Source organism: Cynoglossus semilaevis, chromosome 9 (genome assembly GCF_000523025.1).
Source record: "Cynoglossus semilaevis isolate Cse_v1.0 chromosome 9, Cse_v1.0, whole genome shotgun sequence".
In the NCBI taxonomy this organism is placed as follows: domain Eukaryota; kingdom Metazoa; phylum Chordata; class Actinopteri; order Pleuronectiformes; family Cynoglossidae; genus Cynoglossus; species Cynoglossus semilaevis.
In genome coordinates this window covers 10967717-10984411 of record NC_024315.1, presented here as the reverse complement: position 1 = coordinate 10984411, position 16695 = coordinate 10967717, and the positions used below count along the sequence as shown (strand labels likewise).

At 44.2% G+C, this 16695-nt stretch overlaps 1 protein-coding gene across 1 annotated transcript in view; it reads left to right on the top strand.

Moving 5' to 3' along the window:
- Window positions 1-5300: 5300 nt before the first annotated feature.
- Window positions 5301-16695, top strand: part of LOC103383899 (microtubule-associated tumor suppressor 1 homolog A-like) — a 15844-nt gene continuing 4449 nt past the window's right edge. The window contains exons 1-7 of the mRNA XM_025058480.1: window positions 5301-6124; window positions 9047-9217; window positions 9435-9769; window positions 13740-13806; window positions 16259-16382; window positions 16503-16593; window positions 16678-16693. Of these exons, the coding sequence (XP_024914248.1) occupies window positions 6004-6124; window positions 9047-9217; window positions 9435-9769; window positions 13740-13806; window positions 16259-16382; window positions 16503-16593; window positions 16678-16693 (925 nt within the window). The 5' untranslated portion in view covers window positions 5301-6003. The remainder of the gene's footprint in view (window positions 6125-9046; window positions 9218-9434; window positions 9770-13739; window positions 13807-16258; window positions 16383-16502; window positions 16594-16677; window positions 16694-16695) is intronic.

Genomic DNA, 16695 nt, shown 5'->3' with positions numbered 1-16695 from the left:
AAAGTCTGGAAGTCTTTCCACTGACTTGGTTTCAACGGGGACTGAGCTAAAAAGTGCAAAAGACGGAGAGAGATGCCAGAGCTACACCCACAAACTCACTCCATGTGTGCTGTTGTTTATAGAGGGTGGGGGTGAGTGAAGACAGAGAGGAGGGAACATTTGGTTTGGTCAGAGTTAGAATTCTCCAAGGGAATGTAAAACACAATAGCAAGTCAAAAAAACTTCTCTGGTGGTTGAAGCAGAATTCTTTTTCCTCCTCCCTCTCGTCCCTTTCCCTTCCCTCCTCCTTCACTACTCCCCGCCCGCTTCCTTGCTGCTGTCTTTCCTTCACTCCCGTCACATTTTTCACTCTGAGCTGGGAATGGCAAACACCATGGTCTCGCTGCGCAGCTCAGAGCTGGGGCCCCTGGCCTGGGATGCCGTCACTAAACGTCAACTCTTCCTACAGAGGGTCTCCTCCAAGCTGGGCCCCGGCTCCAGGCAGCAGGGCAGAGGCTCCAGAGCAGACAGGGCCTGTGTCGCTGCTCCTCCTCCAGGCTCTGGGGCTGGACCTCCAGGACAGGGAAGCCAAGGAGTCAGGCAATCCCAGAGTGACGGCTCTGTGTTGGGGGAAGTCGGACACAGTGCTGGGAGTGGATCTCCAACCAGAACCAGGCAGAACCCAAGTCTGAACCAGAGTGAGTTCACTTGTCTGTACAGACAGAGTCACGTTCTCATCACAGACCCAGTGTAAATATACAACAGCATGTGCACGTGTGTGTGTGTGTCTGCTTTGTCTTTGCAGCAGACTCAGGAAATGAATGGCCTGACACTGCAAAACTGCGAGTTAAAATGCCTTCCACATACCACACACACACACACACACACACACACACACACACACAAACTGTCTTTAACACGTCCTATGTCACACTGACTGCACTTACAGCTTAAGCAGGGCGCTAACAGACGTAGTACTTTTGCTTATGTGTGTGTGTGTGTGTGTGTGTGTGTGTGCTCCTGTGGAGTTTAAAAAACTCACGACACACATTTTTTTCTCTCCTTTATGTCTATTCGTGCAGATGAAGTGTTGTGTGTGTGGATTTTTGCTAAACTGACAGGAAGTGTCCAGTGCTTTTGGACAGATACTGCAGTTTTACCTGGAGTCACTAAGTGTTTGTACTGCATTTGTACACGAATTGTACTACAAGAGCCGGACTGGAGGTTTAAGTTTTTTAAGTTTCTGTTCTTACGTCAACACTGACAGCAGGAGGTCATTTCGACTGAATTTCGTCACATTTTCACCACCTCAGTGTTTGAGGCTGAAATGTCACCATGCTCAGTGTGAAGACTGTTTACACAGAGAGGAGAAATCAAGGGAGATACGCTGTTGTTTGGCTGTTGTTTCTCTGACAGTTTAACAACAAAGAGCAAGCTGTTTATGGAGCACGTGGGTCAAAGGTCACATTTTTAAGTCTTGTCTATAGTTTTGTTTGTGTCTGTTACTTTATCTTTTATCTTTTTCTTTAATCCAACACTCATCTTCTAACTCCTAGAGTTAGATGGCGTTCCTGACGCAAAGCAACCTGGGATTTGGAGACAAATGTTCAACCTGGACATACTCATGGCATGGCCACATTTCCTAAATCCTACAACAAATAGAACATTTGAGATGATGTGATGATGTCAAATTGTTCACAGAGAAGGGATTTAACCCAGTGACCAGCAGGACTGCTGCGTGCATGAATGAACAGTTTGGAGCAGAATCCCCGTCACCTGAGGAACTAGAAACGGGACCTTCTTGAAGTTCCTCCTCCCACCACTGGGTGAAGCGCAACAACAGGCAGACATTAAAGGCACACGTTGGTTTAAAAGATAGTGCTTTGAAGTTGATAAATTAAAAAAAATAGAATTCTAAAACTTCCACGAACGAGGCTGGAGCTAGTTCTGAGCAGCTGCAAAAACAACGTGCGAAAAACAGTCGTATGAGAGGAAACCTGAAGAGGTTTGATCTGATCCAGGGATTCAGAACCAGACCTGTAGATTCAGAACCCAAATCTGAGGATTAGAGTAGCAGATCTGATGACTTATAAACAGGATCTGTGGAGTACAGACTACAGAACCAGATATACCATGTCTGCGTTTAGACACTTGTAACGTTTCCTGTGGTTCTCAGAAAAAGACTGGGTGAGAAAAAAGGAATAAATTGTGTGTGTGTAGGACCAGATCCTGTTCCTGGTAAAAGTCACATTCTGATGAACAAAAGCACACTTGTTATAATTTGCTGAAGCATAGAAATAAACTGCTTGACCTCTGACCTCACACTGACCCCTAGATTGATCTCTCCATCAATGGCCTCCTCTGACTGTGTATTTGTGTCAGTGACATGTCTTCTACTCCAGCATCCTCAGTCGTTACCAGTGACCATAAGAACACACAAACTCAGGAGATCAGTCCTGGTCCAGACAGGGACCTAGAACTGTTCAGTACCAGAAGCTGCTGTTAGCTGCAGAACCAGGAGAGAGAACGTGCCTTTGTTGTTGGTTCCTTCTTCACCCAGAAGGTTGTTCCTGGAGGTTCCTGGATTTCAGAGCAGCTCTGAACTCCGTGTTTATTCTATTCACTGTACAGACGCCAGAGTCAAACATCTGATGTCACCACACCTCCAAACATGAGTGAACATTCAGCTCAGTTTTTCCAGTCTGTGGGTCTGTGCACAGAGTCATCAGAGGAACATGCTGAGACTTCACTCTGTTATTAATGTAACCCTTTTAGAGAAGTTGCTCAGAGAGAGGACTTGTCATGAAGAGTCCTTCTTTCTTTTATTTTTTCTTTCTTTCCTTCCTTCCTTCTTTCTTTGTTTCTTTCTTTTTCTTTCTTTCTCTCTCTCACTCACTCACTCACTTTTTTCTTTCTTTCTTTCTTTGTTTCTCTCTCTCTCTCTCTCCCTCTCCCTCTCCCTCTTTCTTTCCTCCTACATTTAAAGTCCAGACTGAATCCAGATGTTTCCCCTCAGCCTCAGCCACATTACAGTTTTACTGTATCTATACATACCCTCACCACCAGGGATTTCACGTCTGAACATAAACGACCGTTCTGTGTTCTGTGAACGTAGAACTTTCTGGAGAATGAATCTCTGCACCGCGTTTGGACCATGTCGGCAGCAGGGGGTGACACACTCAGCCTGTAGACTGTCTATAACAAGTAGACGGAGTGTTTGAATAAAGAGGACAGTCTCTGAATGTGATTGGCCAGTGCTGGTGACTGATGGTATACACAGGGGTTTTTGTTAAAATGATGACCTTCTCTCTCACTCACTCTCTTTCTCTCTCAGGTATTCTCAGAGCTCGCTCCACCACAGAGCACAGACCTGGCCTCGGACCCTCGTCCACCGCTTGTAAACCTCTCCCGGCCAATCAGCAGTCAGCAGTGGGGTCTTCTGGAAGGTCGACCTCCACAGCAGCTTCAAAACTTCCTGTCAAAGGATTACCCACAATCCTAAATTCTGCATCGACGGGATGTACGGACAACAATGGAGCCACAAGCAAAGGTTTGAACGTCGTAGTGGTCAAATATCTGCAGTTTTATTGACATTCCATCGACTAAAACGGACCAAAACCCTGGACTCTCCACTCATTCAGAATCAGCTGTTTATCACAGATCCGATCTTTTTCTCATACCTGCCCCCTGTAACAGTAAATTGTATTAAAACTGTTGAAGATCAGCTTCTGTGGGATTCAATTGGACACCATTGGATTGTTTTTTTACTCTGAATGCTAGATGCTGATTGGATAAATGGAACCTGGTCTTCCCTGAATGTCAGTGGGGGGGTGGCAGCTTGTCTTCTGCACGTTGATTGGTCAAAGTGTTCATCAGTTAGAAATCAGTGATAACCATTTCTCTTCCAACATCCTCCACAGCTCCAGTTGGATCCAGACCAGAGGAGCGGCCCAACAGAACAGTGTGTCCTGCCGGCAGCACTAGCACGGTGAAGCTGTCCAACTCCACCTCCACCTCCGGCTCTGCAGCCATCACGTGCAGCAGTATTTCCACTGAGATAGAGAGCAGCGCGAACACCGTGGCTGCCGCTACCGTTGCTCCAAAGCTGCATGTGATGAGAACCAGAGCGCTGTCCCTGCAGGCCAGGTCGTCCTCTACAGGTGAGATCTCTCCTCCTCACCTGTGTCTCTAGAAAACAACATCATTCTGAAACATCTCAAAGTCTGTGGTCAATATTGATGTCAGCGTGCCTTCTGTGTCACAGGTCTAAAGACCTCAGGAGCCCCCAATCAAAACTCCAGCAAGACAACAGCAGCCAATCCCACAACAGCAAAAACTGCTCTACCAGCCAATCACGGCTCACCGAAGCATACGTCACAGTATCAGCTGCAGAGAAGTGGATCTGCCAGGCTGAGTCGGCTGAACAGCACTGGTAAGTGTGTGTGTGTGTGTGTGTGTGTGTGTGCGCTGATGTTGGTGTGTTGTTACATTTTAACACTGCTCTGGTTGTTGTGGTTTATCCAATGGCACATTTCTGAGCCCGGAACCAGTGTTTGGATGGGATGATTGAGACTACAGTAATAATTTTATGTGAAATGTAAAACACTGGGGGCAATGTATCTGATAAAAAAGGACAAAAATAAGAAACATAGGGGTTTTTTTTATTTAAAAAAATGATTATTCTGATCAGATCTAAGGTCCATCAACTCGTCTCTACAGCAGGTCCAGATCTACTACTCTCCATGATAATAATGAATACTCTGATGCTAATTAAGTAAATGATTCAAATATGAGTCTTTGAATTAGACAGAAACTCATAGTTTCTCTGACAAATAGCAGATTGTGTGTGTATGTTCGTGTGTGTGTGAGAGAGAGCGAGAGAGTGTGAGTAGGACACAAACCTTCTTTTCATTGTACAAGATGCACCTGCCACTGACAGATGTGCCTCTGTTAGTGTGTGTGTGTGTGTGTGTGTGTGTGTGTGCACGCAGTGGCTCCTCCCACTCTCCCCTCCATTGTATTCTGACCTCCACATGAATCTGACTCTTTTATTCCAATAGAAAAAGAGAGTGGACGAGAGACTACAGTGAATAATGATGGAGGGAGTGAGCGAGGAGGGAGGATGTCGGAGTGTGGAGACATTATTCAAATCCGGCCCACATTCCCGGCTCCTCCTCCTCCCCCCTTACAGCATCGTTCCCTTCTCTGTGAATATATAAACACATTTCTACATCCAGTGGTGTATATGGCAATAAAATGGTGCGTGTGTGTGTGTGTGTGTGTGTGTATAAGTGTGTATAAGTGTGTATGTGTATGACAGACTGTCACTGTACACACACATACACAGACTCTGTGGGTCAGTAGGACTGGGTTTCCTGCGCATGTGCGTCTTCTTTTCTTTTCGTGTAACAGGGTGAATACTGATGATGCACAGCCTGGAGGATTTTCTCTTCTCCCTGCCTCACACACACACACACGCACGCACACACACACAGCCTCTCCGTCATCTCCCTCCTCTCTCTCTCCTCTTATTGTCAGACGATTTACCGTTGCTTGTACCCTGGTGCAGCACACCGCTGGTTTTGCCGCCATTTTCTTGCTTCACCTATTGGCTGTGCTGCAGAGCCCGGCTCTCCGCTCTCATTTTGACACGTTTCAGAGACGACGCGCTGTCTCTGAATTGACCAACAACACCTTATAGCTGTGGTGGCTTCAAGGGCTTGTTCTTTCTTTCTTTCTTTTTTTTTTTTTGAAGAACGTTTTGTCTTTTTTCTCCAACATCCACGTGGCGTTCATGGAAGTCTGTAATAGTAGATCTGTGTCACAGTCAAATCAAGGAAACGTGGTGGATCTCATCTGAACAAAGGGAAGGAAGCAACATGACGACCGTGGATTTGGACCAGGAGAAGAAAAACTGGGCCGGACTTTTATAACTCGGGCTGATTGGTTAGAGCTGAGCACAGTTTTTCAGAGAAGCCCCTTTCACACCAGAGACTTCAGCACTCCAGAGGACAACCAGAGACAATGCTATGGTCTCCCAGACTCTCACTGTCCAACTTCCACGTGAAGCTGACAGCCAAAGGTCTTTTCCGGAATCTTCAGCTGCTGTCGGGATGCAGGAAGAACACGGTGGTCTTCCACGCAGGTCTGGAAAACACTAGCGGTCCTCGCTTACACTGCATCCATTAGTGTTTTATCACATCCACCAACATCTGTGTGTGTGTATGAGAGAGAGAGAGAGAGAGAGAGAGAGAGAGAGAGACAGCTCGACTGAATCAAATCCTGTCACCATCTGTGACCCAGTTCTCATCTCAGCATCTGCCTTTATGAGTCAAAAAACTGTTTTTCTTTAATGTACTCATCCATCCATCCATCCATCCTTGTGGTGGAAACAGAGCACTGCTCATGCCTCCCTTAACCACAGCAAACTACAGTGGCTCTGTTCAACGCGGTTTTATTGATCACATTGTTGTGATGTGTATGTGAGTTCACAGTTGTGTGGAATATAGTATTTAATGATATTAAAAAAAAAACTTTATAACATTTTATTAATATTAAACTAAAGCTTGACTTAAATTATTTTTTATAATTTCTTAAATCTAAACTTCAGAAAAAAATCTTTTTATCAAAAATAAATAATATATTGGTGTTCTGTGCTTTAAAAAATAACGAACCTCTTTAAATATTGACAAATCACAATTTGACACAGTGAGTCTGTGTACAACTGTGATTAAGTGTTTTTATCCATTCGTTTTTCTGTAAAAATTCCATTTAAATGAATACACCACAACACCAACTCTTGAGAGAACTTTGATAATTAAAATTTAATTCTAATATAAATTAAAATGAATTACTTTCCTCAGTATGATTCAAATGTATATATGATTGTTATAACAATTTGAACTAGATTTATTCTCCATAGAAGACAGTGTGGAGAGGTGCGGGACACCTACTGTCTAGTTTAAATATGACATAGGTTGTACATATTACCACTGGTTTCTGCCAGTTGCTCTTTGTTTGATTTTGCAGTTTCAGAATACATGTTGACCAGCAGTGACATCATCATTAGACTCCTCCTACTTACATATGATCTGATCTCAGCTGCATGTGTCTCTCTGTGAACCCAACACACACTTCTCTGCTGTTGCTGCTGCTGCTGCTGCTTAGAAATGTAGGTTAGAGAAGTCTCTAGTCATCAAGTGTGTGTCCTCTCTCACAAACACACACACATACTTGTAGCAGCTTTAATCTGCTGACAGATGTGACTATTAAAGAACTGGTACATTCTCCACTGTAGATCTGCTCAACAGTGTCCTGTGGATTTAGAGATCCTCTGCTTTCTGTGGTCCACATCTGAAGCACTCTCTGACCTAGAAAACACCCCCTGATCCTCATGTTTTTTGTTTTGCATCCACTTCTCTGCCCTTCAGTGAAGAGTGGCCAGTGGTTGCAGTGGTTTGAAGGATCTGTGCATAAATGTCACTGTGGTTGCTGGAGTTCTTCTCTAATGAGGGGCAGGCTATCATTTCAGACTGACTCTCTCTATTTTGGGACACTGAGATGTTTTGCAGTTGAAATGGTTTGGTTTCTCTGATACAGTGTTCATCACCCAGAAATCTCTGCTGTGGTTTGGTTCTTTGATTGTCCTTCACTCACAGTCACTGACCTGCTCTGTACACCAGTGCCCATGGCAACAGTTGTGTGGAGGCGGACACTTGATGATGTGAGTGTGTGATAGTGAATCATCAGCGCTACATGTGTCAGTGCTGCATTCCTTCAGGAGATCAATCATTTCTCCTGCTGATGTCAGTCTTGTCATGGAGGATGTTCACTCTGTTAGTTGACTCACAGATTCATGTGTTGGGAGAAAAGCTTCTACCTGATTAGAGCTGTTCTTGGTATTGACTGATGGACCTGAAAAGAAACACAATCACAATGAGAGCAACTGTGTGGTTTTCCTCTTTCCAGAACTCTCAAATTTTTATCTTTAAATCTTTATTCCTGAATGAAATTAATGAAAACTTGGCCAAAGTTGAGGAAGAATGTATGTTTGTATTAATTTATGAACGTTCTGGTATAAATTTAAAATATATTTCTGGGCGGTGTCCTCACTGTGATGTTTAGTCTTAAAAAATGTGTCCTTTTTCTGCTTTCCTTGGGGGTTTTTAGTCATTGTAACTTGCAGACTTATTTTGCTTGTGTGCTGTATGGCTGCCACTAGGGGTCAGTGTCGGTGAGTCTGTCATTCAGGCTACATTCGTATCTGACAGAGAACCAGCCGTCACCGGAAGCGGTTGGTCTTCAATTAGATGCATTTACTAAAAATGCTTTGATTTTGATATCTAAGATTATTTACGTTTCCCTGTCAGCTTTAGAGCAGTATTTCCCACAACCTTTAAAGCTATGAAGTACTGCAGTACCTAACGTAAGTACTTAACGTATTTCATTATTACAATACATACTTTTAAACGACGACTTTTTGTATACACATGCACACATAACAATAGCAGACTCCCTGAGTGTTTCTAAATAGTCTCGACTCACTTTTTCATGTATCCCAGTATCTGTGGTATTTAGTTTCTGCTGATGTAACAAATTAATTTTCCCTCACATGAATAATACAGTACTTTTGTGCTTCTACTGCATTACGGGACACAATATGTGTTCGTGACTGTACTATTGACGTGTTGACTAATTAGACCTTTAGAGACACACTGCTGTCTATAGATGTCTTACATCTGTTAACAACAGGAGGTGGGGGGGGGGGGGGATGGACAGACTCTCTAATGGCTAGCTCTCTGCTAATGCACTTGCAAAGTACACCATCTCGCACACATACACATACACACTGGCCATCACGCTATCCCATAATGCATCTTTCCAGCCTAGCACAGTCAATAGGGCGTGTTCTTATGATCCAGATCTTAGTATTAACCTGGAGAGTGTGTGAGTGTGTGTGTGTTTACAGATCTGTTTCGTGTTGTCTATGAGTAGATGAAATGTGAGGACACCATGCTGAACGTTGTTCCCGCTGCTCACAAACTAAGAGGTCATCGTTCTCTTGCAGTGGATAAAAACAAACCGAGGGAGGCTCCGCCGAGACCCACCAACGCTAACAGCTCCAGCAGCAGCAGCTCACTGGTCCCAGCAACAGCAGGAGCAACAACAACAGCAGCAGCATCATCAGTATTAGCATCGGTGGGGGGAACCAGCGGGAATCAGCAGCGTCTAGGACTGAGCTGGTACAAATACTGGTTTTTATATTTTATGTATACATATATATGTTCTCAACTGGACTTGTTCTGTGAACTGATGCAGAACCTCCTCAAACCAAAGCTGGATGTTCCACACTAAATTAAGTTGATGGAACATCTTGTACTGTTTTCTACTGATAAATATTTGTCTTTTCTACTGAATCCTGACAGGTTTTGTTTTGATTTTTCTTCAGGTTCCAGATGTGGTCAATCCCAATCCTCCAGTAACTCCAGTTCTGGTAAATGAAGTCAGCAGTACTGGCTCAGCCACCGCCGGAGCCTCAGGACTGGGCTTGAAACCAAGAACGGGGACACGGTCTTGCCCTAAATCTGGATCCCGCCTTCACAATGTTTCCAAAGCTAGTGCCCAGAGAGCCTCGGGGGTGGACGGCACCGTGGTCACTGCTAAACAGAACCAGAACCGAGAGCAAGCGGAGAAGAAGAACCAGGCCATCGGTCAGCTGAGGAGGCTGCTGGTTCAGGGGAACAGGAAGGTGGAAGCTCTGGCTACAGTCATCCAACATCTCTTCTCTGAAGTAAGTCTATTTTGACCTGTGAAACCAGGAGTTACTGTGTGTGTGTCAGTGATGTTCCTCCGATCAGTGAGTCTCTGCAGTGACTGACTCTCTACAGTGAATGTTGTTTACCTGTGAGAGTTTCACTCTGCCTGTTTGCAGTGACTCTGTGCAGTGATTGTAACCAATACTCAGACTGTATTTACATTAGGGTCTCGACTGGGACTGTTCCTATCACTTTAGTGGTGACAGGGTGTACTGACCCCTGTCTCTGCAGTGACTCAGTAGTGACTGGAATAGCTCTCAAGAGAGACGATGGCTTCAAATAAGATCACTTTATCTGCAAACACCTCCCCCCTCTGGCTGAAGAGAGCACAGCAGCTCCAGCGTTTTATAAAGACATCACTCAGCGGTTGTCAGTGATTAGGCAGCGAATTGCTATTAATGGCTGCAGTGTCTGAGATGTTTGCAGAGGGAGACAGCAGTAAAAGTTGTTTTTAGTGATAGCAGGGAGAGGCTACTTAAACCACACATACAGTGGCTTCTATTTATACAGTGGCTGGGACTTGTAACATATTCATTCCCATGCAGAGCAATGCATTAAAATAACATACATTTATTCTCACCGTTACTTAATTTCTGCCACAATGGCAACACTGGTCCGTAGGGGGAGTGTATTCATCAAGTTGAAAATGATTTAGGTCAAGTTAGTGCTCAAAAACAATTTGTGAATGGTGATAAGAGAAACGAGACCAGATTGTTCTGCTTGTAGGGCAGAAGGGATTTTTTTTAGAAGAGAAGTTGTTCCTTAGGATTTTGGACTGTTGATCAGACATACTGTACAACAAAGTAGCACTGCATAGATCCAGAGGGAATCCATGTACCACCAGTGGCACTTGTACCATAGTTTGACAACCAATGCTCTGCAGAACCGGATCTATGGTAACACGGGGTTAAAGATAACAGGTCTTGTCTCAAACATTCTACTGCAGCAGATTGACTGGGACGAGGACCAGGATATGGTCAGTCAATATTTGCTGTCAGCCTAGCAGCCAGTCAGTTATATTTGCAGAATCCAGAAGCATGTGGCATGAACGCTTAATGCCCAAAAACACACATCAGCCAGGGCCTGCTACTGTGACCCCTGTGACCTCTGACTGTTCACTCCCCCCATCGTCAGATACAGAGACAGTGAACAGCGACCGTGATTTAAAGTACCAGAAGAGTGTAGGTGTATAGAGTGATGTGTTATTAACATACAGTACATTTCAGCTCTTGTGTATGTGTGTGATATCCAGTTTAACAACATGTTTTCAACATAATTATATTTATAGGGATGCACTTAACCTCGGAGTCCTGTTCTGTTCTAAACTGTGTCTGAACCTTTTCAGCAAGAAATAATGAAAACATTTTGTCTGGATACTGTTTGTTTGCTGGATATAAGAAAACAATAGCATTTAAGACCCTTAACATGCGCGTTAGCGGTGTGCTAGCAGGTACTGTCTGATTTATGAATAGGTCATCACCTTCAGCCTCTCTTCTTCTCTGGACCTTATCAGCTGATAAGAGAGTCTGAGAGAGTTCTGACAGTTGTGTTTCTATGGAGATGTTTGAGTCTTGTCACAGTGTGTCTTTTGCTCATTTCTCTCTAATTCTGGCATTATTGATAAATGGAACAGACTGATAGAAAGACGAGGTGGAGGAGGTGATGGGGAGAGGCCAGGGGGAGTAGAGGAGTGGCAGGGGTGGAGGAATGTAGGAGCAGCTGCACATCCAACCCTGGAGCTCTGTGGTGTGTGTGTGTGTGTGTGTGTGTGTGTGTGTGTGTGTGTGTGTTCGACTACAGCATAAATTCCTCTGTTATCTAATCTACTACCACACTTAGAAGTGACTGCAGAGCATCAACAGTAAACAGGAGACGGAGCTGCTGCTGCTGCCTGAGGGTGGGCTGTGGGCTGTGGCTGTGGTTGTGGGCTGTGGGCTGACTGGGGAGGTGAGGGTGGAGTCGTTTGTGTCTGCTGATTTTCAGTGAAAGGAGTTCCACTGCATCTGCAGTTTCTGTTTGGGTGGAGTTTGAAATATGAATAATCATGTACTGATTTTTTTCAGAAAAATAACACAAAGACTCTAAGGTTCTGCAGACAGCTATTTCATCACAGTATTTTTTGTTAAAATTAATATAATTATTTTGATAAATAGTTGCTGACTGGCTCTGAATACACAGGCGAAGCATGTGTCACAGTAACAACAACGTGCAACATGAGAAACTTCAGTAAATCTGTGAAGGTGAATTTCTTTTCAGCTTTTCTGCTATTTTATGTTTGTCAACATTTAGCATGTAGCTCCCCTTAGAAACAAACACCATTAAGCACAGTTAGCACAGTAGCCTGTCATTGTCTAATTAGCATCTGGCATGTTTGCTGCTTTAGCAGCGCAGTAGCATTTGGAAAATGAGCTACATGTTAGCAGTGAGTGGCGCTTTGGCCCAGAGGCAATGTCTCTGTCATTGGTGTGGAACCCCAGGGTTCACCTCCTGGGCAAGTTCAAGTCCCGATTAGGGCGGTTGGTACCTTCCAGTGGACTCACCACCCGCAGGAAGGTTTGGTACGGTGCAATGTGATTTGGGTGGCGACTGTTGCCCCCGCGACCCGGTAACGGATAAGCGGATGAAAATGGATGGATGGATGGATGGATGTTAGTAGTGTGTTCGTTTGTGGGGTGTTAGTGGTATGTTAGCGGCGGCTAGCACAGAGCATGTTAGTAACCTGCGGATTTGAAATGATGTTGTGGTTGGTTTGGTGGAGTGTCGTGCTGCTACAGCTTCAGGCAGCATGCAGAGAGTGAGCTGCAGAGATGGAGATTATGGCTGCTATCGCTCTGGGAGCTTTCTAACTCAGCACAGAGATGGATGTTGAACACAGGGAGGTGTATCTCCATCGCCGATGGGACTGAAGACAGACATGAGGTAAATGCGGTTGCTCCAGTTCTGGATGATAACGTGTGTAGAACAGGAGGAGGACCAGATGAAAGGTGGAGCAGAAATAACTCACATTCCTCCATCATACGGTGAGCAGACCGGAGGAGGGCAAGGAGGCGGACAACGGGGAGGGGGAGGAGGAATTGAGTTCTGTGTGGTGGAAAGAAAAGGAGGAGGGGAGAAGGTGTGAGGGAAGGGAGGTGGTGATACTAGGAGGGGAGTTAAGGAGGGAGAGAGTGAGTCTGGACTGTTCAACAGTCAGTTAGAGAGAAGACGTGGAGAAGGAGAGAAGAGGAATTATTTATCTATGTGTGTGTGTGTGGTGTGTATGAGGGTTTATAAGTGTATGTGAGTGTGTGTGAGAGTTCCAGTCATGGGAGCTACAGTCAGCAAAGTCCATTCAAAGCGCAGGAAAGCTGTCGTTCATCGTCGAAAGAAGAAGAGAAAGGTGTGTGAGTGCTGCTTCTGCGGCTGTTGGTGTTTGTTGTTCAGTGCAGAAATGTAACCGGGTGACTTTCCTGTGATCATCTTTATGGCTCTTTATCTTTGCCCTCAGTGTTTCTGTTTATTTGCTGCGTAACCGAGTGTTCAGACAACAGATGGACTTTATGACTTTGTGTGTGTGTGGTTGGGGGGTCGGGGGAGGGGGGGGTGAAGAGAAAGAGAGGAAAGTGAGAGTGTGTGAGGTCAGCAGCACAAGGACTTGTTCACAGTTTTAAATACCATTACACCTGTCAATAAGCTGCTGTATGTTCTGTGTGGGTTTGTGTGTGCGTGTGCATGAATTCCCAGTTCAGGCAGTAACAGAACAAACGTAACTGCTGAAACTGACATCAGTTCAACTTGTTTCCTAGCCTGAAAATCCTAAATGTTAATCAAAAATATGTGGTTTTGTTTGTTTGTTTTTTTTTATTAAAAAGAATGTTAAAGTGTTTTTAAAAAATTAATTTAAAAAAAAAAAAAGAGGTTTGTTCTTTCTAACAGACCTTTGTCTGTTCTGTTGCGTCTGTGCAGCGTGAAGAGTCGCTGAAGCAGAGGAAGGAGCTGTCTGTGGAGCTGCAGAAACTACAGGAGCAACTGGGTAAGAGAGAGAGAGTCCTCCTCCCACACTGTCACCCTTTATCTCTGCAATCATTCACATTCGTGTCACATTGAAAAAAAGAAACGTTCAGGCATAAGGTTTGAGTCAGGTTTAAAAGCACAAAACACATTTGACCTCATTGGATTTTAGAATTTTGAAAAGCAGACTCAGGATGAGCGGCTGCCTGCTTCAGACAAGGGAGATAAACAACACTACAATCTAAGTACAGTCAGACATACTGTTAACACACACAGGACAGTTATATATAAACGAGTTTATCAGCAGGGTTGGATTTAGGATCGCATCGATGCTGATGTAGATCGACAGCTGTGGTGACATCTGCAGCAGGTCACTTATCAGGTCAGATAAAATAGACAAATGTGTGATGAATAATAAAGACAAATATTCCAAAGTTATTTAATTATTATAGTTATCATTACTCTAATGAGGTGGTTTGTTCTTCAGGAGTTAAGGAACAGTCTGCAGTTTTGTTCATTCATTCTAATTTTATTTTCAGCCAATGGTGATCATTTACAGTAGCTCCTCTTGTCTGGCCGATAGGTGGTGCTAAGTACACATTCATAGCTTCGTACCATGATTCATATAGTGGCCGCTGGATCAGAACTTATGAAGTAAATTTTATTAACACACTTATTAAGTGAATGTTTGATCTGCAGGACATCTGGGTCACTGTCAACAGAAAGAAAAAACAAAGAAATTACAGGGATGTTTACAGGAATGCTTTCTGTCAGACTTTAATAGAAGGGAACATTTAGTTTTTAGGAAAGTCCTGGCGAATCTTGGAAAATCAATGATACATACACCTGCTACACACACACACACACACACACTGTTAAAGATAAAGAACAGGAGTGTGTCTGAGCTGCGGCTCAGCTGTCGTGCCTTTTGTGTCTCCATCACCATGGCGACAGAGGAACAAACTCTCTTCATTCACGGAGAAACAACAACTGTTTCCTCTGCAGCCAGTTGTTAGCACACACAGCTCTACCAATCCCAGCAGTGCTCGGCTAATCTTTAGCAAACTCATATGTACTTCTAATTGTTGATATGACTGAACATGGTTGACTTTGATTTACATTTTGTTCAACATGAAGTCATTGTAACCTAGCTTGTGTTTTGCTAACTCTTAGCCGGCATTGATCTAATTTAAAGCAGTCCAACAGCTTTGATGGTCTGACATGTAACAGACGAACACTTTTAAAATAAACTTGACATGTGGCGTGCCTTTGTGTGTGTGGGTGGGGGGTGGGGGGTGTGCTGCTGGAGCCTATAACTGGACATTTTCCACTCAGGCAGAAATAAACTGTTTTGCAGAGGCACAAAAAGCTGAAGAGAACGTAGAGCACATTTTAGGTTCAGATTTTCCAACCTCCACCTGATTGTTGATCCTGTTCTTTAAAGAACAGACACTGATCGTGTCCACAAAATAACATCCTTCAGGCGACTGGCTGCTCCGTGCTTTCACTGACGAAAACAAGCTCTTAAAAACTAAATGACGTGAATCGTCGGTCGGAGTCGGAGCGAAGCGTGTGTTTGCCTGTGAGGGCTGAGATGAGTCATGAGAGGAATGAAGGCTGAGTGGGTCTGAGCTGAGCTGCAGATGTTTCTGAGGCTTTGGTCCAAGTCTGTCGTAAGAGCAATTCAACTGGAATGTGGCCGTGAATGTGGACCGCTGAGCAACACACTCACTCGTGCACACACTCTCTCGCAGTTTTACCTGTTGAGACACTGCTGCTCCTGACACGCAAATGTGAAAGTTCCTCACCATGGAAACAACGGAACGTTTTTTAAACTCTGTTCTGCAGCGTCTAACTACAGAACTGATAAAATGTCATAATATAGAATAGAATAGAATAAAATAGAATAGTCAGTCTTATGTCAGTGTTCACCCCCTGTACAGTGTAGTCTAGTGTACCGTGCTCTCAGTGCAGATGACAAATTTGAAAAGTGAGGCAAAAACAAAAGACTACTACTTACTGTACAGTATCTGTAGTACTTAATCACAGATTAAGTCAACACCGGAATCACGTGATATTGTTGCATTTCTGACCACCAGTTGTTAGAATTGTAGCCAAGACAAAATCACAGCGTTATTTCAGGGCACATTTGTGTGTGTGTGTGTGTGTGTTATTTAGATTCAAGCGCAGGAATCTTAATTCATCACCACAGAACAGTTGAGAAGGAAAAGAGAAGCACATTGAGGAAAACAAATATAATATAAATATTATATAAATATAATAAAAATGTATGTTGTTAGTCTGTATTAAAAACTATTAAAATGCTTCATATGAGTAACTGAAATATTGAACTTGAGAAATTTGAATGATTGGAAGTGTTCCATTAGAAAGCTGAACTGACGGTCCAGATGAATTTACCTCTGACATCAGTGTAACCTCCGCTAATTTTCTCTGCTTCCACTTCCTCCTTCCAGTGGCGTCAAAGCAGAGCTGCGAGCATCTGCAGAAGGAGAGGGAGGAGGCGCGTGTCAACCTAGAGGAGTCTTTGAGAAGGCAAGAGGAGGAGCACAGGGAGGCGCTGGTGCAGCTGGAGGACAGGTGTGTGTTCACCTCCTGACACGATGCCAGGAGAGTAAGTCAGGACGGGATTTCTGCTGCTGTTGTTGTCTAAGTGTGTGTGTGTGTGTGTGTGTGTGTGTGTGTGTGTGTGTGTGTTAGACTGAAGAGTTTCTACCAAACAGAGTGGGACAAGGTTCACCAGACGTACCAGGAGGAGGCTGACAAATGTCGCCTGTTGATGGAACAGCAGGTTTGAAGCACACACACACACACACACGCAGTGTCACTCAGAGAGACTTCCACTTTCACTGATGTCTGCGTTGATCATCTACAGGTAGAGGAGTTGAGGAAT